The 25,060-nt window shown below is 37.8% G+C and overlaps 1 protein-coding gene across 1 annotated transcript in view; it reads right to left on the reverse strand.

The window, feature by feature from the left end:
* Positions 1–6,905: 6,905 nt before the first annotated feature.
* Positions 6,906–25,060, reverse strand: part of LOC113985260 (potassium voltage-gated channel subfamily KQT member 1-like) — a 278,155-nt gene continuing 260,000 nt past the window's right edge. Inside the window, exons 12-16 of the mRNA XM_039383283.1 lie at positions 21,731–21,806; positions 18,076–18,170; positions 17,042–17,082; positions 8,592–8,653; positions 6,906–6,967 (exon numbers count right to left, since the gene is read on the reverse strand). Coding sequence (XP_039239217.1) covers positions 6,935–6,967; positions 8,592–8,653; positions 17,042–17,082; positions 18,076–18,170; positions 21,731–21,806 — 307 coding nt within the window. The 3' untranslated portion in view covers positions 6,906–6,934. The remainder of the gene's footprint in view (positions 6,968–8,591; positions 8,654–17,041; positions 17,083–18,075; positions 18,171–21,730; positions 21,807–25,060) is intronic.

Consider the following 25,060-nt stretch of genomic DNA (forward strand, 5'->3'; position numbering starts at 1 on the left):
AAAGCCTGTCAGCACATTTCTAGTGTTTATTTGCTCATCTGTATTCATACACAATATTATTAGAGGAGGATGATAGACCCACAGTAGAGATGGTGGGGTTGCTACAATGACTGAACAACCTCCTGAAGTCTCCTGCAAGCCTGTGTTCCCAGCCTATCTTATGGCATCACAACTATAGAGTTGAGAATGCTGACTATGGCCTGGTGTGACAGAAGGTAGTTTACTTCACAGGCATTTAAACCTGTGAAAAACACTTGCTCATAATGAAAAAAGCACAGTTCTTCAATAACAAGACCAGGAATAAATCCTTAGATTACCATTCAGTGACTTGGTAATATTTAATTATATTCTGTTATTGCACAAAAATACACTGGAGGATCAAGCTTGTAATAAACTAAGGACTGTACCTACATGATCAGAAGAGATATGAGGTACCCTATTACCACTTCTCCTCCTCAGACTCAGAACCCTTAGGCTCTTTTCCTAGTCTCAAAGGATCATATGTTCTATTAAAACACCCCAGAACAACCAAACTTCTAAACAGGAGAAATAGGAATATAATTTATCAACATTATTTAATAGGAGGAAAAGTGTCTTTGCTGTAGAAGTAAGTATGTATGTGAATATTGCATGGCATTCAAACAACATTAAAACTGCCCTATACCTTACTGATCTGAAAAATGTGGTAGGTGAAATAATTACAGTAACTTTGAAGTAAGGAGTACTGGAGGAAAATCAATCTTTTCCTCTAGGAAAATTTATCTGTGTTCTCCATGAATTCTTCACTATGCTGGAATGCCTTTCACTCAAAGCCAGAATGAAATATTAATTTCACACAAATGAATTAGAAATAAACCTGTCCAACTCAAATGCTCAGAAAATTAGAGTATTTCACCTCAATTCTCATTTTCAGAAAGTTGCTCTGAAGTGTAAAAACTGGAGACACTTTCTTTCAGTATAAAATTTAAAACACAGCTCCATAGAATGTGACATTTGCTCTAAAAATGTTGCATCGGAAACATATTGTAATTTTCAGCTGGAGAAACATTCCAAAGAAAAATTCTCAGCTTGTCTGTAGGGAGGACAGCACTTGCCGTGTTCAGCCACAGCCGACTAAGAACAGCTAAAAAATCTAATTTTGAAAATAGCTTTCTAAATTAAATTGTTTAACATCTGCAACAATGGGAGGTTGCAAAAACTGTCCAAATGACTTTTTTTTTCCATCAGAAAATTACAATTTTTAAAACACTGCTCCTATGAAAAGACAGGTGTAATGAATTTATAATTTTTAATATTTTTTTATATGAACAGGATAGAAGGATTGTTGAAATATTCCATTTTCCACAATACTAAATAAAGGCATTTCGTTTTGAGGCCCAGGATCATTCAGAACTTTATGTTTATTTATAATAAACTATTAAAAGTTACAAAAACCAGAAGTAAAATACTTGTAGCTGATCTAATTTCTGTTACTCTTTGGACATTCAGGTCAAAGCTCTTCATGGGAGGATTTGACATTTTATAAAAAAAAAAAAAAGGTCAAAATCTCCAAAATACTCTTAAAGTAAAAATACTTTTTTTCACTCAGCAACAGTAAATAAATTACTTCATTGCATCATAAGCAGCAGAACTACCAGAGCTTTGATTCCTACACATTCATGGTCGGACTCTCTGGCACCTGAGAAAAGCCATGCTCACACTCTTTCTTCTGAGAGCAGGGGGATTAACAGTGTCTGTCCTCTACCCAGGCACTTATTTTCCCTAAAACTTACAGGAAATCAACATCCCTAAGCTCATGACCCTTTCCTCAATTTTGGTTAAACCCACTTGTGCTGCTGGGAAGGTTTTGGTGGAGAACATGAAGAGACGGACAGGCTCCCTCAAGCACAGCCTTTTTGGTCAACACTGCTGTTTCCAGGACCTTTTCCCTGCAGGTTTAACAGCTGGGGTGCATCAATATGGATTAGATTTCCAACGTTTTAATAGACCACGAAAGACTCCCTTCCCAAAAGTTCTGTTATTTCCCAGCAGCCCTAAGTCCCTTTGCTGTTTCTGCCTTCCTTGGTGTTCGCAGTTAATCCGTGCGCCCTTCTCCAGGAGCGCTAGTGCAGAGCAGTACATCTTCTGCAAGTGATGGTTCTTTCTTGCTAAAGGTAAGGCTTGAACCCAGCTGATTTCAGGCTACTCTGCAGCATATGGCTGTGAGCCCCTGCCTGCCCCAACTCCAGCGTGCTCCAGGGTGTCATGGGCAGCATCTGCTGGATGAGTTTGCCCCCACCAGAGGAGCTTCAGCCAAGAGAGCAGAAACTCAACTAGATTGTACCAACTGCCTAATCAGAGCAATCCTTGAGTCTGCTATAAATGAGATCAAACTATTCAAGCTGGATCCTAATCAGCAGTCAGTGCAATCACTGGGGAGCAGACACTGCCATCTGCATGCTTATTTCTTGGGCTTTGGAATTATTTAACATTTGATTTATGGTGGTGAGTTGCATCCTGGCAAATGTTCACTATATGAAATTCTCTGTTCCCTCACTCATTAAACATCAGGGCTTGATCCATGTGAAAGCTTCCTGCTGAGTTCACTACTTTTTGGATCCGGCCTCTGGGTCTCAAGACTGGCAGATAATATTCCATTTCTGTCCAATTTTCTTTCTCAAATTTAGAAGCTCAAGTGTTTTCCATCAACATTTTTATGTTTACTTTTGGGAGAATCTTCACAGTGGGTCAGGTTACTGTGATATAGAAAGGATGACCCACACTGACATATAAATTTTCCAAAGGATCTCAGCCTGAGGCAGACATCTGCCTCAGAGAATTTCAGCCCAGATGGCTGAAGCTTGGCAAAGATGTAAGGAACTGAAAATAGAGCTTTATAATGGAAAGTGGTGTAGAACCTCAATTATAAGAGGGTGCTACCAAGTACCACATACTATAAAACTCCATGACAGAAAACATAAGGGAAGAATTGAGGGAGGATTCTTTCCATTATACTTCAGAATATATGATCTGTCTCTTCTTTTACTTGAAAGGCTATCAGAGTTAGCTCTTTTTTTTTTTGCCTGATCCTCCTGAAATTACCATCACAACCAGGCAGCTCAAAACCAGCCTTTTGTTCTCATCTGTATTAAACAAGGTTTGTTTGAGACGCATACAACTGTCTCAGATAGTCAAAAGGAGTCAGGGCTGAGATAGTTCCTCTCTGCATTGAGAAGTCAGCTAGCAAACTAGAAAAGCCATGTGGCTGAGATCTAAGCAGTTAAATCATCATTACTTGGTTTTCAGATTAAAAGCCTGTCTTGATGTTTCAGTACAGGAACACATGGACGATTTCAGTTCTTCAACACTTTAAATCCCCAGCAAAACACAAAGATTCACTTAGTCATAATAGATGAAAACCACAATTTCACTCATATTAATTCTGAAATTTTTGAGTTCCCATTTTTGCTTTCACCTCATCTCAGTCAATTCACTCCTGATGAGCAGGATGTGAAGACATGAGCTGGAAACTTGTTTAAAGCCATGTAATAAATTTGCTACAATTTACACCTACATAAGTCCTGGATAACTTCACTGGCATAAATGGAAACACAATTTGGCTTGAAGCATCAGGGTTTTTATTTTTTTGTTTGTTTGTTTTGTTTGTTTGTTTTGTTTTGTTTTAATTTGGTAACAGATTGAAAATAAAAATCCAGTGACGTCATGCTTATGGTGCAGAATCAATGTGTTTATGCTGTACTGCTCCAGAGTAAATGAGATAAGGCTTTGACCTAAGTAGCTAAGAAAATGCACACAGCACCCATTTGCAAAAAGCCTTCTGAAAAACTTTATATTATGGAATGACTCAATCTTTAGAAATCTGGGGGCAAACAATGCACAAACTCCTTAGTGCCAAAACATGTTTTTGTTAACAAATGTGTTTATTTCAGACATATTCATGAAATCTTATAGATGTAGCATGCTCTTTTTACAACTGTCTCATCATGCACCAATATTCACCTTTTGTTTGTTTGTTTGGGGTTTTTGTTTTGTTTAGGGTTTCTTTGTTGTTTTTAATGCATTTCAGTGATCCCCATCATCCCACCCACAAACTGGGCGTTTATAATGGAAATTCTGACCAGGCCTTCACTATGGTGGTGCTTGCAGGCACTGTCATGATAAATAATTTACTGTTTAATGGCTCTTGATGTAATCACAGCAGGAATGAAATTCACTACCATCCATCTCTCCATTGTTACCCAGGAGGAACAAGATGGTAGGGAAATATCACTCTTCTCTGAGCCCATCTTTTTAGCTCCCAGCTCTAAAATGAGTGTTTAAATTGGTAAAGAGAGAGTTTACCACCACAATCCAACCTCTACATTTGTTTATGTTGGACAACACTTTTGTTCTGGCTTGCATTACTCAGATGGATAAAACTCAGAAGGGTTCTGCTTTACTGCCCTGCTTTCTCTTAGTGTTTTTGCATTTTTTAAATGCTACCAAATGGCTGCTTTTGGCTCACAGCATTATCACATGTTGTCTATAAGTATGGAAACAGTTATGGTAATATGGACGTAAATCATAACTGCAAATACCACATAAAGAAGACTGCCATATAATTATAAAAATACCTAATAGATTTCTTTTTCAAAGACAACACAGCTGTCCTTTCTAACCTTTCATTTGCAGATTCTTTTCTCTCCTGTTTTTATTTATAGGTTGCCGTGCAGTATGACACAGCACACCATGATTTTTGTTTCTAATTTTGAAAAGAAAAGGAAAAGAAAGAATACTCATTTCATCATAAAGAAGCATTAGTTTACAATTTTGAAAAGAAACTAACTCCAGCTCTAGAACATCGTCTTGGAACCAATCTCCCTCTTAATACATTTCAAAAGAATCTGTCAATGGCTACATACCACAATATAAAATTAAACCCTGCCATCAAACTAAAGAAGGGGTCGGCCAAGTGGCACACATCACGTGTTGGGAAAGAAGCCTCGTTCTTTCTCTAAACATTTCAGTGTTTTTGTGAAAAGAACCACACTAAGTTATTATGCTGACCACAACAAAATAAGATTTTCATACCCTACTCATGGAAAAACAGGTTGAAAAGTGTTACGGGTAAACTTACACTATGCAACATTCTATGTCACTGAAAGGAGTAAAGCCTTACACAGCACTGATGTTGCCAAAAAGGGGTTTACATATTGCCTGAAAACTGTCACCATGCATTTTACCCCTTTCCAGTCAGCTTTGCAGTGCTTGAAGGCAAAGTAAATTTCAACTCTGCCTTATGCTGGACCCGCACGGTGCTTCATCCTACACAGACTTGTTCTACCTCTCCCCTGTTCCCTCAAAGTTACATAAGGAGCTGGATGGTCACAAAACAGAGGCTGCAGGCAATATTGCTCATGCCACATGAATGGAAGGCTGCTATCTTTGAATCTTTGCCTCAAAGCCTCTACCTATCACTAAGCAACCACTTCAGAGAGCTGCGCCTATGCCTTTCTGTACAGCAAACCCCACATTTTAACTGAAATAACAGCAAGCCTCTCGAGGGAATGAAGTTCATCTTAACCATCAGAAATGTGCAACTTTCTCTCCCTCAATTTACAAAAAGAGTAATTATCACTTTACGTTGAAAAACGCACAGCTCTGAATGGGTATAGTACATTCTGACTCCCTTTCAGAGAAACAACTAAAACAAATGAACTGCAAAATGCTGGTGGGAAGGATCAGTCTGGACCAGAGGTGTAGTATTCACTTATTGATACAGTTTATTAAAGCAGATGAAATGCTCAAATCCACACTGCATTTTTATCAGTCTACACTAACTGGCCTTTGTCCAAAAATGTATCATTTTATCAGATGTGTCACTCTGTTGGGAGGCTGCCATGACTATACTGGGTGACTGAATGTTAAAATAATTTCTCCAGGGGGAAGAGGCTGATCCCAAAGGTTTCCTAGTTCCAAGGGGGAGATCATTTTTCACCACCAGCTGGAGCCTGATGTCAGACATGCCCTTGCTTCATTTATTCTCCTCAGAGGTTGAAACTCAGCTCGTCCTTCTTGACTCCAATATTGTTTCACATTTGGGCACATAGCAGCTACTACACAGTGAACTATTAGAATAGGAGAGCCCATGAAACATGGGAAAATAGTTTAGGGGAAGCAGTTTGACAGCAGGGTGCAGTAGTTTCTATTGTCCCATTAGAACAGAGATAGGTAGGAACCTTCACTTTGTATTCATTAAGTAAACATACGCATTTTAGCCTAATGTGCCAAAGAGATGCAAATACAAAAAAACCCCCAAACAAACCAAAACCTATGCCACCAAAATCCCCCAAAAAACAACACAACAAATGTCTGTGCTTTTTCTGCACCATGTCTATTTTCCTGGCAGGACTATGAGAATGAAGCCCTGTACCCCTGAAAGAAGGTTAATGTGTACTGAAAAAACAAATAACCTGGATTACCTTGGAGTCTGGCATTTTATTTTACATTTGTAGTTTGGTCTGAGAACAAAAAGGAAGCTGCAATGATTGAGTCATCTTATGAAAACATCTCAACAGATTTTTATTCCTTTCTATGCATTTTTTGCAGAACAATAAGCAGAGAGAGAGAGAATTCACCAGTTTCCATACAATACTTAAAGAACTAAGTTGAACTCTTCAAACAAAATAGCAGCTAGGTCTTGCCCACACTAATGGTTTGAGCTTGCACTATATTTAGATCATGTCTAAATGAAGTTGAGGTGGCTACACTACTGTATTGGTTTTTTTTTTAATTTGCATGACTGTTGTTCTGAAAACATTGCTGTGAGTCCACGCTACAGACTTGTTACCACAAGCTTTCAATAGATATTTAACATGAGAAGGTGAAACCATGTGGCTTCATCATCTCTAAACATTTACATCAAGGCAGTATTGATGAAAATGAACTCTTCGAATCAGCTGGAGTTCAGTTTTCTGGCAGGTTTAAGCTGTAAAGGCAGAACACAAGCAGGTCTGTGCAACAGAGATCAGTCACTGCAGCACTCATGGCATACACTAGTATCTCCTGTAACATTCCTCTTCTTATACCAAGATCCCTCTGAAGTACTCCAAGTAAGGCTTTGAAATAAGGTTTACCAAATCCACAGCAGATTGTGCTAAAGCTGGACCACTGCCAGACACACTAAAAACTTTCTCACCTCTCTTCTTCATAAATATGGAGCAGTCAGGAGACCATGAAAAACTGCTTCCAGAGGTATTTACAATACTAGCAGTATTTCTCACTCAAAGCACTCTAACTGATACCACAGATACTTTTATTGCTAAATTTTCAAATTTGTATTGTGGGTTTCTCTAAATATGCATATTCAAGAAATCTGAACAAACTAGTGGTGTGAATTTACAGGATATACAGAGGCTAGAGAGCAATTTATCTCTTTTGAAGTGAATTAAGGCAATCCGAATGAAAACCATTTTCACTTTAAACGACTCTGTCCACACAAGGGACCAATCCACTTCAAAAGTTAACTCAGATGATTTGTCCTTATCTGTGAAGCTGATTCTCTGGCACTGTCCAAGAAGGCTAAAAATTAAAGAAAATATGTTCTTTGACACGCAGTGTTACATATTTCCAATGTTGTCCTAGCAAAGATCATTAAAAATTAGGCAAGGGATTGTATCAGTTTAATTTCAATTTCTGCTTTTTGGCAAGATGCACAGTTCTTAAGAATTATGAGAATTTTCCTTCCTCTTTCCTTCTCACCTCACTTCCCCAGAAAGAAGTGAAAGGAAAATTTGCATGAGAAATTTGAGTGAGACAAGGATACAAATAAGCAGTGGATAAGGGAAATTCAAATGGACTTTTGTCTCAGCTGCTACATCATACCACACACCAAGCTACTGTGTTGCTACTGTCCACAGAAATCACCCTGTTCTAGGGGTAGGTAGCTTTTAGAGGTAGGTAAGAGAGCTGACCAAAACACTATTAGAGAAATAGAGCCTTAATTTTAAGCAAACTTCTTTTTTTGTTATCACTTGAGTAGGAAAAGCTTTTGAGGAAGTTTATATTAGGTCTAAAACAATAGAGCCTCACTGAGCTTTGGCCTCCAGGCATACTTTTAAGTAACTCTAATTAATGAGAAATATGAACATATTCTTGGAGAGAAGACAGTGAGGGAGGGGCAAAACTGATGCAAAGAAAATTGCACAGGGAAAAAAATGCAGTAAACATTAAAGAATCTCAAGATCCTTAACTGAGATATCAGCTGCTGCTATTTACAAAGAACCTGATATTGGCCTTTCTGTTTAAGTCACTAATACTTGCCTGGTAAATACCTTGTTAGTTCACAGTACTTATATACAAAATGTGTGATTTGGCTTCAATATGAAAGCAGTTCCTTTTATACTCGAGAACCAAATCTGCATGGCAGGTAAATGGTTAATGCTGAACAACATGCACATGATACTTCATCAACTCCCTTACAAAAATTATATTATTCTTTATTATGGTGCCCTGTAATTCTAAAGTAAATCACGCCAAGATACTATCTTGCACGTCTGTAGATCAGATATCATGACTCAGGAAAAAAAAAAAGCAAGCTTTCATGCACTTACCTTATCCTCTAGCCGGATCAGTCTGGCTCCTATACTATAGTATCCTTTGTCTACCCCTTTTTCTAAATAAAGAAGAATAAAAATGGGACATCCATTAGGTGGAGAATAAATTCAGACTAAGAATTATATCTATGATATTTAAAGCAAAACAAGAAGCTGGTAATAGTAGGGTAGCATAAAAAACATGAACACAACAAGAAAGAATTTCTGACGGTGAATGGAAGTGAAAGAGAGTGGTTGGAGAGAAGGGAATTAGTTTGTCTAACTGGCAAGATTAGGTTAGTCTAAAGGGCAACTTGGACATTGATAGAGGTAGTCTATGATCATGAATGATTAGACATAGTGCCTGTGGTAACTTGTTTCCTTGTTTAATTATGTCAGCTAATTGCATGTAGTTAGATGGAATAGGCCTAGTACTGGGCACACCTCCTGTCTTGGATATCATTGGCATGAGCAAGGTACACTTGCTATACATAAAGAAACCAGAATAGTTTTCAACTGAGGTTGCAGCTGTAGAAGACAGCACTGTCCAGGGGTTCTATCTTTCTGTCTGTCTGTCCATCTATCTATCTATTTATCTATCCATCTCCTCTTTGCAAATGAGTGACACTGGGAAAAGCCCTTGCATCTCCGACCTCATTTTCCCTCCTGCTCCTTGAGACCTGATTATTAAAGCCAAGTTATGCATTTTGTTTCACTCTCATGCTGCAAATGGTGGGATTGGAAGCCAAGATTAAAAACTGTGCAAAGTGGGGTCTATCCTTTCTGTTCTCATGGCCTACTGCAAAACCCACAGTTTGGGGGTGTTATTTCACAAGGAATGAAACACGAACCCACATATATCCTGAGTTGGGAGAAAATATTCACAAGAAAAAAACCATGCCCCAATACTAAAGTAACTTAGCCTATGTCAATGGAATTTGGATACATTTTTCTCTACTAAACTATACCTCCAATAACGGCTAGGAGTAACTGATAGTTTCATAAATTACTTAATTTTTATGAGTCATTGAGCTTTGGCTTTTAAAGCTATTTAATTCAATTTTGTTTAGGGCGTGAGCACAATGTGAAGGGCTTTCTGGAAGACACGCTGAGATACGAATTTACAGTGCATCAGTGCCCACCATAACTGCCTGTATGTGTGCTCACTCTGCACAGAACTCACATTCTGGCATTTCTCAGTGAATGGTACTTGCTTTACCATTGCCATTAGCAGTGCATATGTTTGCTGGCATGACATGTTTAGCGATGTATTTGCACGAAAGTTCACTTCAAGGTAACTTGTATTCTATGCACCCCAAACTTAGGGGAAATCTTTAGCAAAAAGCAATGCTGGCAAGAGTACTTTTTGTGCTTTCCTTCTCCTCTACAGACCACCTAAAATATTTAAAAGGTCATGGACCCTTGGCAGCTCTGTGCAGGATTAGAAAAGATAAGTGTTTCATCAGAGAACCTGTAGGAACAAATACAATAAAGAGAGAAAATTCAAAGATTTTTCAAGGACACTGTGAGGGGACAGACAATATATGACACAGCTTGGCTTATACATGTGTGTTATTCATCATTCACAACCTCAGAAACCTCTTAAAATATAAGTGGCTGAGGCTCAAGTTTATCTGTATTCATCTCTGCCTAAAATGAAATAATTGATTCTGCAGTCTACTTTCTAGTTAGTAAATCCATAGACAAATCTTCCAAAGTAGATATCAGAAAAAACCATGCCTTCAAGGATTTCTAAATTGGGATGCGATTTGAACAGCAGTGGGTAGGTAGTGTTTTTGTTTGGGTCTAAACCCAAAAAGTCCCCCAAACATGAAGAAATATTTCAAAAAGCATGGTGGTTTGGTTTTTTTTTTATATAATAATAAAATAAAATAATAATTTCCTCACCAGCACTAATTACATCCATCAGATAATCCCTAAGACATCACAAACCAAGCAAACCAAGTTAATAATATTTCCTATTTTAGTTATTCTCAAATGTTGTGTGGAACAGAAAACAAGAAAATAGGAGGCAGATAAGCAGTTAGAAGCTGTTTTGTGGCATGTAGCACTCCCATCAGATGAAGTGAAAAGAATGATACACATGCACGTAGCTGTATCTCGTCCACCCCTTCATTGGTATGCAGATTGTATAAGTCACAAAATGCTGTGGTCTTTCCCAACTTCTTATTAGCCTCCACACAAAACAGCATTCAGCTCTAATTTACAAGCATTTTCTTCTAATAAAGACCATCCTTTAAAGTGTGGTGTGTGCACAATGTGCTCAACGTTGTTGTTGGAAGGGTGAGCAGAAGCTCAGATAATGTTACTCCAGTACATTTGATTTCTATCTCATGTTTATGTTTTCTCTCTTGAGTCTTTTCAAGATATATAATTTTCAAGATATATAATTTTAGACTTCCTATATTAGATTATTTGCTTTTACACAGTTGAAAACATTGCAGGGCTAACTATAAATCTGAAATATCCCAATTTCTACAGTCTTTGCTTGGCAAACGAAAATAACTTTCTTTTAGTATTGACTTTTTTTTGTTCTTCTTGGTGGGCTTCAGAAAACAGATAGATCATCTAAGCAATCCAGTAATGCATATGGGAAAGGCACAAAACACAAGACTACATTTGCATGATCTTAATGGAAGGAAGCACAATTATTTACAACTGGATGAAAATACATATGGACAAGTTTTAGCTCAGAAATAAAAAAGAAATATCTTCCAACAAGCTCATGTAACATAGTTGGTATGATACTGACCCATCATTTTATATACTTAGTTTTGAATCAGAGAAAACACAGGTATATAAGCACTAGGCTTTATAGTTTGGGAGACTGAATAGTTGTTGGGTCATCTAGTCCATTTCTCATCTTTATTAACATAGAAATTTCTTCCCTGAAAGCCTTTGCCTTCCTGAATACACAGGCTATTCTACTTTCAAAACAACACAAACCTGTATTCATTTTCTAATATTTTCATAAATCTGGCCCATCTCCTTTTCTAGTGAAGAACAAGAGAAGCCTCTTGTAAAAAAAAAAAAGAAAAAGTTAAAAATTTTAGGTATGCTCCATGCCAGTTCAGTAGGTGGGGACTCTTTCCCCAAATGGAACCATGCGATATAAATAACATGTAATAATATAAGTAGGAGGAAGAAAGCAAATAAAATGAGGGACTGCACCATATTCTTAATTTTTAACACAATTAGTGTCCTCCATCTCATCAGACTATACAAAAAAAAAACCCACCAACTTTAAATAAAACAAATTTTTTTCCTTTGGTTAGAAAAAATAATTACAGGGAGCATTAGGACAGTGGATGAATTGCAGACAGATGGTCTGAAAATTATTAAAGCTGGAAATGACTGCTTGGACAGAATAAGAGTCCTTCCTTGATTTTTACTTTCCCGGTGTACACAGATAGAAGGGAGCTAACTGAAAAATATTACGATTTATTTGAAAACAGTCGATTTCTTTTAAGCAGAAAATGAGGAATATGAGCATTGTGACACCAAGGATATTCCAGACTGCTAAAGATATGTCAAAACCTTGTAAATTCTATTTTAGAAAGCAGAACAGCCCAATAGACACCATGATTTCTTTTGGCTAACAATGCAAATACAGCTTTCTGGATCTGTGTTTGTTACAGTTCTGTAAAAGTTCCACGCAGGGATAACTGTGATGAGCTTATGGCAAGTTCCAGATTCTTAGGTTTGTAAACTGAGAGTGCTTCTGAAAATGGAAGTCAGGACTGTTCTTTTAAGCCACAGATCCATAAAAAAGCAAATAACGAAGTTGCCTTAGGCATCATGACTTTTGGTTTGAGTCTCTTTTCTTGTCAGCCAGAGCCTTTCAGAACTGATCAGTAGAAGAAAGTGAAAAAAGGTAAAACATAGTCCTGGATCAGGTACTTGTGTTTTCCTTTGGACAGCCTAAAAAGTAAACTGCCAAACACAGAAACTACTGCAATACGGAAACTTTGCCATAGAGTTAACTGTTCCATGATGAAGGTTAAACAGTATACACTGGGAGTAGAAATTTCTAGCTTTTTCAAGTAGCAAAAATCTAGCTGCAGTGAGTACTTTGCCTGGTTAAAGACATGCAATCACCTCTCAACAAATAAGACAGCCCTTAACAAAAAGGTCTGTCAGTCTACCTGCTCCACTTATTCAGCCTCTGAGATGACACAATTTGCTTAAGTGACTCACAAGGAACAATAAAATCAACTTATTAGAGACAAGCTTTGCTCACTGCATTTGTTAAAGAACTATATCACACTTCTGCCCTTCCTCCCGAAGATGCTGATGGCAGGATTTAGACACACTATCATTGCACTATGTATAAAACAATTAATACACCAATTTAAAAATTAAATGCAAGCTTCTTTATTAAGTCTTTATTAAGAATGCAGTTCAAGACTGTTCAGAGGACCTAAATGTGCAGTAAATTAGCTGCAAATTCCAAACCCTCAGAATAGGATATAAGTGATATTTCTGCTGGCTCTTTGTATTGAGGTAGATCAACTCCAGCAATGAAATGAACTTCCAGAAACAAGATTGTGAACACCTGACAGCTACAGCAAATATTCTATGTGGTTTCTGGTTTTGACCAAGTTCCCATTGATTTTGTCTCCAGGAGGAGTGGAATAAATCAGTTCTTGCAGAAATATGAGTATCTCTTATTTCAAATATTAATTGACTCAAAAAGATAAAAATTAAACCAAGCATATTTATTATGTTTTAAAAGATACTATGACCCAATTTCTTCTTAACAGATGGGAAGGAAAAACTATCAGAAAGCTTATGTGGCATTTCATGGAAAAAAAAGCAAACAATGGAACTGTCAAAATTTTACAAGGAAGCTCTTTCCTCCAGGGATTCCCACCAGTGTTATGCAGACCCAAGAGGTTCAGATGAACTGCAGATAAATATCAGCTTTTTGTGTACTTTTCTGAATCCAAACACTGGACCTTTTGTTTTACCTTGGCATTATTCTTCACCTTTGCCCCTGAAAAGCTGTAGTAAGTCTCAAAAATTGCAATCAGAAGCAGTTAACTCCATTATGTGTAGTGAAGGTCAAGTATTACGCTCTTTTTATTTGTATCATTATATAAGTGTCTACTTTGTTAATTCAATAATTTTATTAATATGTGCTTTGCCTCTATATCAACACTTTCAAATTATTAACATGTATATTATTACAAGAATGTGTGTCATCTTATAAAATTGTGTCACCTGGGAACACTGGGACAGGCTTTCCATGAAAATAAGACACAGTCTTCTGGGTATACCCATAACAATGGGATTCAGGTCTTTGGAAAATTTTTCCATTATCTTAACATTTTTAAATCCACTCCTGATAGTAGGAGTTTCAAAGAAAACTAGTAGGTACCAGGAGCAAAACAAGCAAAAAGGTAGAATTTCTCACCATACACGTATGTAAAACTTAAATGATTTTTTTGTAATCATTTTTTAAAAGTTCTTTTTACAAAATATCTCAGATGTTAAACGTTTATAGGGGTCTCTAGGAAAGTGTGTTGAGAACACACTATTTTGTACTACTGTATGCACTGAAACCATGTCAGGAAGTCTCTGATCTGCAAATGGCTGAAAGCTTACAGGAAGCTTAGAGGCTTATGCATAGCTTTTTTTACACATTTCCCAAAGAACCTTGCTTTTGGCTCCATCAGAGTCAGGACTGGTCTGACCCAGCATGGCTTTTATTCTGTTCTTGTATCCTTATCTTGTTTTAACACAGCTTTTAGTGCTTTTTATCTTTGAGAAACTAACTTGAAAAATAACAATAATTGCTTCCAGTGAATTCAGATTCTGGATCTTTTATGACATCATTCAGTTTTGAAAGGTAATAATACTATAGACACACTGCAATTACTTTATATTATCAAAGTTGACAACAGGGTTTCAACAACAGCCTGATCCAAAACCCACTGAGGTCACTGGAAAGACTCCCATTTATTTCAACGGGCTTGGAATCAGACCTTAAGATTCTTTGAATGGGAGTATAATAAAACAGGGGGGAAAAAAAGAGCTCAAAAGGAAAATTCTTCTCATGGTTTTCTCCTTGGCAGTTTAATTTTGTTTGCATTGTCATTTCTCTTTTGCTTGCCATCAATACAAAAATAACACAGTCTGGCGGAAACACCCATAATTGTTACAAATGAGGTTTTTAGCAATGCCTGGAAAAGTGTAAGCATCATATTGAAAATACATCTTCAGTGTAGAATTAGCCATGAATTCTGAGGAAAACTCAGGAAGAACTCCTTTGCCAGAGGAGAAGGGCAATGCAAGAGGTCTGTTTTCACCCCAAACAGACAAATACTGTAACCACTCATCACTGTTCATCACTTGGATAATACTGGCAGTAAGGGCAGGTTGGATAACACTGGGAGTAATTGCAAACTAACTCCAGATTTAGTTCTGCAGACCATTTATCTGGAACCACTTATCTTATTTTTGGATTTGTGGAGGCTCTAGATAAAACAACTACTACATCAATTAACTTTTGGTTTTGGTCTTGCAAACCCATAACTGAGCTTAACAGCTTTTGCATCCCTTACAACCATTTTACCTCTCCCAGTCAGCATTTATTCAGTCCATTTAAGGCATGCTGTGGAGGCAGACATCATTCGTAGCAGGGCCACCATGCTTGTGCATCTAAGAGAGCTGTCTCAAAGGACCTATTCAACAGTAATGCTGCAAGAAAAGACTTAACAAGGGAAAGTAGTTGTATGAACACGGATGCCATAATCTCCTCCAGAGCACAGATTATGGCTTTCCCAAATAACTCAGAAGTCTTGTGATACTTCCCACAGTAAGGCTTCCCATCATGAATTCTGAAGATGAGCCTAACTCAACATTTTTCTCATAGTAAATCAAAGGAAGAGTTTTCAATAAAAAGTTATAATGAACCATAGAAAATGTGTGACAGATTTTGACTTTTATCATCTGGGGCTGTATTTACAGGCTATCTCTGCAGGAAGCTGCTGTGTAACTTCAGGCCTACAGGTGGATCATGCATGAATCAATCATGGACACAACCCCATGGCTCTTCCTCGGTACTTTAGACTCTTTTCAACACTTGAACACTTGTTCAAATCCACAGACCTATCTAAGATCCTCTCAGTGGTTACCACAACCATTTTGACTCAAGATTTGGTGACAGTAAACTTCCTGAACATCTTCAGCTTCTTAAACCTCTCAGAACATTATTTTACAATTAGCTTCTTTGCAGCCAACACTTCTAATTCTTCCTCTCCTCTGAAACAAGACACTGTTTCATAAAAAGTGTTTCTAACACTAGTCTTTTTGAGAACAAATTGCAGTTCTAATTTGGTAATGCTACCTTTGAAATCAAATAATACATTCTTGGAGGTAAGGGAAGTTTTTCCATAATTTTAGCTTGAACATTGCAGAATGAATTCCCAAGTATAGAAGTATTCGAGCTGACGGATTATTTTCCTGTGGTCCAAAACCAGCACAGCTACAGGGAAAGAAGATCATACTACTGAGTCTTCTGCAGCAATCAGATGCTGAAAAGGTGTTTTGAGAGATATTCCTTGTTCTGGTAATATTAACCACTGATAATATGTAATTTTTTAAAGACTCTAAAATAACTTTGCCACCCTCAATTACACTTATGGCTGTGAGTGCTGAAAGTCACTTGGGGATATGGGGCTTCAGTTCCTAAGCCACTTTTGAGCTTTTAGGGACAGAGAACGAGACAGGGCCCCTGAAATTTGAAGTCAACTTCTTTTGGAAAAAAAATAAACACTTCTTTCAGTTTTCCCCATCAAGCACTCAGGTTTCTGATCTCCACGATTCCCACCACAAGATTTTCCCAGAATATCACTGCTGTGCATGGCCATTACATTCAGTTGCATTTGCCTACAATTAATTAGCAAACCAGGCCTTTCTTTTTCTTAGACATGCCAAAGTTCACCAACATGATCATGTATGAGATTTTTTTTATTGGTTTCCCTGTGCCTGACCTTGCATTTTTTATGATGAATTTCATATCACTTCTATCACTCTAGCTTTCAAATTTACCCCAGTTCTTCCTGAGTGAGACCCACGATCTTCCTTTGAGCTTTCCAGAACTGAAATCTATAGGTCATTCAAAAAGGAAAAAAACCTTTTTAAGTGGAATCAACATATATTCTAATCCCAGAATGAAAGATTTAGAAAGTATATTTTTGTGGAAGAATTTCCTGTGATATATTTCCAACTCATCGTGCACTGATAAACATTCTAACTTTATTCTTACTTTCCATTTGCTCCACTACCACCTAAATGCAACATATTTATCTTTACACAGGCATTCCAAAGCTTATTAACAGAATTATATTAATGCATAATTAGCTGGATTATAAATCTGAAGCCAATGGTATTTTCACAAAGTTATGAAGCTAATAATTTTACATAAAATGCGGTCACTATACCTGGGAGGAAAAGACCTGGCTTTCCCAAGGATTGGTCCAACCTGAAAAGCAAACAGAGAATTACCAGCAGTGCAATTACCAAGCAACTTAAACTCTGTTGCTAGAAAAAGCATGGGAGCATAATTTACATGAGAATTTACAGTAGCTTTAAACCTAAACCAAAACAAGTAAAAACACGAGACTAGCATGACTTTCTGTATATACAGTCAGCAGTTTAGTTCTTTAGAGTTTTTTCTCCAAAATCAAACCATATTATTATTGTTATTTTCTTGAGTACTAATATTTCTTAGACTTTCAAGTTGTAACTAAAACATAGTTCTCTTGTGTCTTATATAATCTAATAACAAAGACTATACAAACAGAATAGCTTCTTAATAACATTTGCAACTATTCCTTGAATCTCATACAGGCAGATTTAACATCTATATATGTTGACACAGTAGATTCCGTTCAACAGGACTTTTTTTTCTTTCATTTAATTTAAGGGTCAGAGAAGTTCATTCTGGTGTCCCAGTCCACAGCGTTAATTTGTAAAGAGAAAAGCACTTTGTGCTGAAACAGAAGGGAATAGTTTTGTGGCAAAATATTTCAGCTGCAAATCTGAAACTCAGAGAAAGCATGTGCATGGAGGAATGTAGGAAGGGAAAAGTTCCAGATAGAGAGGGAAACACAAGTGAACCAGATTTCTCTCAATTGTGGAGAACCAGAGAGTGGGAACAGAAAGACAAATCATTATTTGAAGAGTTTTCCTTTTCTAAGGAGAGGACAGAAAAAATTGCTTCATACTATAAACTTCACAGCATGCACCTTCGTTTCTTTTAATTTCACTTGGAGACAGAGGAGAGGAGAATAAAGGACAATTGTAAGCCTGGTCATAAAAAGGGTTAAAAATGACTCCAAGCTAAATCCTCTAGATATTGTGCTCCCCGTTGCGCTTGCAATTTCAGACAATTACTGTTCATTAAGTACGCATCTCTCCTAAAGCCAGCTGGCACTGGAGAAATCAAATATTTCATGAGGTAGACAGGGACTACCTTCTTTGAAGTTCTTTTATCCGAACCATCATATTGAGGTGTCCTTGTGAGTACTGTTCGATCACGTCGCGGACGTCGTAAGGTTTCCGAGCTTGCTGTGAAAAGAGTCAAGAGATTGAAAGGTAAGTATTGTTTAAACTTGATTTTTATTTCAGATGGGCCTTCATTCTATTTTTTTTATCTTCCAGAGGTTATTTGCTTGCCATTTTGCAACAGTTGTTGTAATGAATAAAAAATATGTAGCTGTTGTAGGAGTGCATATTTACTGTGGAGATGGAGCCAAATGATTCCCATTACTGTCAGTTAGAGTCATGTCTTCATGTTACTTCATACTGAGCAAAATATTAGACCTTCACAGTGTATTTGAAAAACACAAACCCAAGATATATAATTTATCTAAGACTATCATGTGCGGTATCTCTTGGCTCATTCCAAAACCATATGATAATCATAATGTCAGAGGACTGAACCACAGGAACAGGCCCAATTCATAACATTTGGACCCAGAATCACATGTCTCTAGAGACTAAAGATGTCTGGTGACAGAAATATTGCTGTTTAAGGAACTGGGAAGACAGATGCTTTGCATAAGTCAGAAGACTGCTGCATGTGGATTTTGTTTGCGCTTCTTTGTCTTTCATGATACCTACGAAGTCAGAAAAAAAAAGTGCAATTCAAATAGAAAAGAACAGATAAAAAATGCAAGAGAGTGAAAAAACTGCCATCTGCCCAGCTTTATTCCCATTCTAATGAGAATCCAGATGCTTCTTCCAAGCTTTGGTTTCTTGCTGCAACTACCATGGCAGAATTTTGAAACAAGTCTAGAGAATTTGCATAAAGTGATGTGATTATAAAAAGTGCAGCACACTAAAATTTTAGCAAGTAAAATCAATGTGTGTGTGGTGGAATAAACACAAATTATGTCTTTCTGAAAATTTTGGCATTTTGAGAGCCATACCAACCCCTATGGGAAATGTGGGGCAAGATGTCTTCCCTTTGGCTCTGACTCAAGAAAAGAAGAAAAAAAAAAAAACAAAGGTAAACTGCAAATCTAGTAATTGGAAATTACTGAAAACAGCTCATTAGTCATCTTGTTGTCTGTTTCCACTCTGTCACAGCTTCAGCCAGAGCCATTAGCATGCACCACTGCACACATGCATTGAACACCTACAGTATGTGCTGGAGTCATGCTTGGAAGGCAGCCACAGGATCCTAGAAATTTCAAATGAAAGCATGGAACTGGAATGGAAACAAATCCTGTGAAATGAATGAAGAAGGAAAAGCTCTTCGTGACAAAATGCCTTCCTTGCACTCAGCACTTACCTGCATTATTACTTTCAGAAGAGTTCGTGGCTTTGGTAGTGTGCGTGTGCACATTTGTGTGCATTTGTGTGCATTTGGGAGAGGAGATACTTTGCGGGGGGGAGGGAGGTTTCAGCTTTCAGTTTATCGCCTTTTTTTTTTTTTTCGCTTCCCCAGCTTCACATTTTGCAGACGCTGACACATCACTATTTCTGGCCAGAAAAGCAGCCTATTGTCTTCACCCCGAGAAACAGTGCCAGTATCACTCTTTAGATTGACTAGTGGAGGTGCTTTGAGAGCCTTTTGGCTAAATTCTCCGTCCTTTCCTTTGGACACTCTCTATTTAAACACGATGCATGGCACAGAGCCTAGATGTGCTGGGGATTTTTGCACTCCCCTCTCCCCCATGGGCTACTATGAGCATAATTAATTCTACTCAATTGTAATGAAATTTCTCCCCCAAAAGAAGTCCTCTATCTGTTATCCCTTTTACCAAATCATCAGCTCTGAATTGTACAGTTGCAAAGTACTGTACACTGCAATCTGTCTGAGTCCTCTCTAAAGCTTTGTAAAAATATCCTTCCAGCTTTCACCATTTGTATCTCCTCTTTTCCTATAAAGTTTTAGATCTGAGCATCTAAGGTCCTGCCAAACTTTGGCCCAATCTCTTGTTATGTTTTTATTAGAAAATGCTAGTACAATACAACTTAAGCCAGGAGGCAATTGCCTTCCAGGGAAGTGTGGTTAATGCAGAACTTGAGCAACTCCTTTAACTTCCATTCTGCCCATAATCACAAATCCTGGCCATTTGAGCTCAGTAGTCCACATTCAGTGTGCTTAGAGCTCCTAAAGCAAAACTCTAAATAATATTACCCAGCTTTGAACTTCCAAAATCTAATTAGCATAGGGAGTCCTATAAACTGTATTTCATGGCCCCAAGAAAGAAACAGAAGATCATTCCTTCAGCTTCTTTTTCCCTGTCACTAACACCAACTCACAGAATTCTCTCCATAGACTGATCAAGTTCATTTTGTGAAGTCCGGCAGGACCGCTGTTGGCTGACAGCCCCAGAACATTAGGTCTCTGGTGGTTTGAAATATACTAATTTTTAACCTAAATAATTTATAAACTGATTTTATTTTCAAGAAATGGTGTCTTTAATATTTATTTATTTATTTATTTTTGATTTCCCATACTGTTTATGTCTCCGGTATATTTACAATATAATCCTGTTCTCCTGGTTTTTTTTCCGAGTTAAATAAACTGATTTCCCCTAGTCTTCTTTCAAAAGGTAGGGTCATCTGAAGATACGTCTGCATGAGCTTGGGAAATGTATATGCTATTCTGTCTGCCATAATTCAGAGTCTTCTGAGTGCTGTGAGCTTATCTCAGACTTTTATCCCTTGCAATTAAGTGCTCAGCTCTAATCAAACTTCCCTGAAATGTAGGTTCTTGATTTATGCTTTTAAAACCTCTTCAAAAGGATTATGAAAGTTCATTAACTTGCAGTGGATCCTCTCAGACAAAAAAAGCAAGAATCTTAAATGGAAACAACAGGGGTTTTGAAAATCAGTCCAGAAGTTAATTTTTCATTTCCATGGCATTTCCAGCACATGGGTGGTGAGAACGATGATATCAGAATCCCAGTCCAAAAAAGTTTTCTCATAAGAAGCCTCAGCAAACAGGCAAAGTATAACAGTATTTCCAATGCAGTACATTTAGTCTGAGAACATTGTAACCTGAATGAGAAAATTAACCCTCCATAAAGACAGCAAATTCCCAGAGGGTCAATGCTCCCCAGTTTTACAAAATACGGCCTATGATGTCCTTTTCTGGGAAACCAATTTGGAAATGTGGGTCACAAATGTGAAAGCAACTTTACACAGCATAGTACTCATCAGTGAGGCCTATTGATCTGTCAGCCATCCACAGCACACAACTGAGCATCCTCTAACCAGTCATTATGATCAGCGTGGACAGTAACAGTGTTCTTGCAGACACTCCAGCAGAGTGTTTTCTTCACTTCTTCTAGTAGAAGGGTAAGTATTGGTCAGTGTAGTAAAATGAATAGAACCCCAAGAAACAAATGCAGCAAGAAAAGAGAAGTGAAAAATAACCACACTGACTCCACAAATGCAGGTTTTTGTATCATGCTATACCCATGGATAGTTGACAGTTTTGCCCACACCATGAAAAAATCCACGTAAGGTAAGTATGAGGCCAAGAACCTAAAGAATGCCTTTGACTTATTAGTGCTGCATGCACAAAGACTTTGAGAGCACTGTGAGAGCACTTTCTATGTCATATACTTAAGCTTACAGCAATTGTACTTATGATTAATCATGCTGCTTACCTGAAATTTTCTTCTGGCTACAAAATACTGCATTCTCCTGATGACTTTTACAGCTGTTCGATGTGCTTCAGTTAATCTGCCAAGAAAGACAAACACAGACATACATCAGTTGGTGTGGGGGGAGGAAGCAGGAAAAATGGAAGTAGTCTTAACAGAAGATGTTGACTCTAAGCACCAAAATCTACAAATATGTTTTATGTCTACAATGCAAAGCTGTAGCATAGCACACTGTGTGTGCATATATACTTTGTTCTGCTGCTTTGCCTTCTTGTGTATTGTGGTTCTAAGTGTTAAGAACTGATAAGTGAGACAATGAAAGCAGGTGTACAAAGATAATACATGTGGAAGGGATTAGACAGGATTACTGTCAATGAGTACAACTGGCATCAGTTTGAAGAATGTGAAATGTATTTAGAACCATGACTGCGTTCCTCATTTTGCATTTAGTGTTTGCCCATGAGCTCTACTGCGCAGAAATTAAGTCCTTTAAAAAGGACTTTGACCTCTCTAGGAAGGAAAGAAAAACTGAAGTGTCACATCTTAAAAAAAAATAAAATGAACACAACACAGTCTCTTGGCACACGTGCGCGTGTCTGTGCATGTGGCTGTCTGTACTGGTATTCAAACACAGAACAGGACATAATATAACTTAGCTGCATCACTCCACCCAGAGGATACTGCACTTGCACAACATTAATTGAGACACTTGGCTGGCAATTAATTACTACAACCTCTTATTTATGGTGAATTTTGAAAGGGTAGAGAGAAAGCAGGAATGTGGTAACTGTAAGTAGAAGTATTTTCTTAAAGTACTGATTCCTTCCCCGTGGACTTCTTTATTCACACCAAATGAGTAAACTAAGGAAAAAATTTTCTTTCCAAGGATGCTGCATCGTTAGGAAATCTACACTCTGTATGGACATCATCTTTGACATGTGATGATAACCCAAGGAAAGCTATCCATCAAATTTCTTGAGTCTCTTGAAGGCACAGTCTGCTGCCTCTTCCCAGTCTATCTGGCTGGGGAAAAGGAAGTATTAGCCAGGCCACCTACTTGGGTGCCACAGTTTAGAGATAAAGTTTTTAAGAAGTAGAAAGATTACAGTGTATTATTTCAAAGTGAAGCAAATAAAAGCTAAACAAGCAGGGATTGTATTTAAGAATTAGCATAGCTTTTCATTTTATAATTATTCTTCCGTAAAATTAGTGCATCTGACTGGGTGAGATACCAGAGCCTCAGGAACGTTTTTTTAAATAAGCTTTCAGGGGCTTTTTCTGACTCTTTCTATGTCAACCCCAGATTAATATTGGATACATGCACAAATAGGTGTGAAACTCAGGTGTCTGTACTACATATATCCTCACATTTCATTTATCTGTGTATATTCATGCACATATCCATATAAATACACTCACACATGCAAACACACAGAAGACAGTGCAGGGTGAGCATGACTAAAGACCTACCTTTGTTGTATATCATCAACAGCATTGCAAAGAACAAATCTTTGCATTCGTGTAAACCTATCAAAGGGACTGGAGTTTACCCTACAAGACCTTCATTATGGTGAAAAAAAGCTCTCAGCTTGGTATTCAGAGTCCCAGCTGAGCTCCTGTGGCCAGTGACTAAAATGGAGATGACATTTTACTTGCAAATGGCAAGTAAATGGCACCTCCTTAATATCAGAGAAATCTTTGCCAGCCCCTACAATTATTATTTTCTTTTTTTAATAACTAGAAAAGAATCACAACTTAAGGTTTGGGGTTTAGCCTACCTCCCCTGTGTACGAGTTAAGATAAAAGCTTAAAATTATCCCCTAGCAATAAATAATTTCTTTATAAATTATGTGAAACTTCACATATATACTTGAGAGGTTTTTTTAATTAGGCTTATCCATATGAGGTGGTTCATGCACTGTTTAAACAGACTTAAATAGAAAAGCTTAAAGAAGTCAGAGATGGAAACAAACCAAGGCAGTAATTTCCTCCTAATTACCCTCCTTCAGCAGAAATCAGGGCTACAGAACTTTTTCCACTGTGTTATCAAATTTAAGTGTTCAAAACCATGAGACTAAGTCTTGGAACTTGATGCACAGTTGAAAAGGCTGCATTTTTAGAGAGAAAAGCTATTTATTTGTGAAATACAGCTAAGGCCACCCAACTATAATTCAAAAGCACTTGATATTGGCGTGTTCCAAGTGGCAAAATTCACACTAATCTCACTGGGAGCAAATTCTGAAAAAGAAGTGACTGTTGAGATTTGATGGTCACTAGTATTACACTGAGAGACAGAAACACCTGAAATCTGGCTTTAATGGAAAAATAGCATGAAAAGGTACAAATCCATAGACTGAGAGTGGCTGTGTTATCTTAATTGCCTCAATAAATCCACAAGGAGCATAGAAGCTCTAGGTGACAGGGAGGAGCTCTAGATGAGGTAAGCACCCTGCTCTGTATAGCAAGCAGAACTATCCTCCTTACAGGGGGTTGGGGCAGCATAGCTGATCCTAAACATTTTTTGAGATTTTAGCTGATTTTCACAGGTTTCCTGTCACTGATGTCCACAGTGGACAGTTACAACTACTACTGACTAGGTTGCATTATCCCTGCATTTAGCCCAATGCATTTACCCTGCGAAACCTTTTATTTTATCCCAAAACACTGGATTAGGCAAAACCCTTTCAGCCTTAAGGGTGTCAGTCTGTTACATGCCAGAAGCACAAAACTGGAGAGAACAAAAGGGCAGAGATGCTTTAGGTCATGCTTTAGTAATGCTCATTAGGATCACAACACCACTTGCAGTGAATCTCCCAGATATTTTGAGATGTGCAACTCATGAAACGACAACACAAGGGGGTGAGCCCCATGCTTGCACACTCTTTCCATGCGGCATTTTCTACCAACACAAGACAGAAAGGGACAGATCTTTACGGGTATTATGTTTCCTAACTCCCACGGGGGTGAAGATTTAACTACTTTCACAGTCAGTAGGGGCCTGAGCACTTGCACTAATTAGGAATATGGGCGGGTGGGTGCCCACACCTCAGTCCCTACGGAGCAGCCAAGCTCTCCTGCCACTGTGCACCAGAGGGCAGTGGCACACACACACACACTAGGACATGTTCTCCAGTACATTAAAAATTATTTAAATTGTTTTAAAAAAGCTTTACTCATAAACCCAGGCATAAACTCTAGACCTTATAAGGATGGGGTCATGCTGAGGTGGGATGTCACTGTTGAGTGGTAACTATTTGGTGGGTTGTTTTTTTGGTATGTTTTGCTCAAAAGAGTATAATTAGAGTTTTATTGACAGACAATGGCATGCTTTCC

The sequence above is a fragment of the Pipra filicauda genome, unplaced genomic scaffold (genome assembly GCF_003945595.2).
Source record: "Pipra filicauda isolate LSUMZ 115617 unplaced genomic scaffold, ASM394559v2 scaffold300_size901280_pilon, whole genome shotgun sequence".
Classification (NCBI taxonomy): Eukaryota; Metazoa; Chordata; class Aves; order Passeriformes; family Pipridae; genus Pipra; species Pipra filicauda.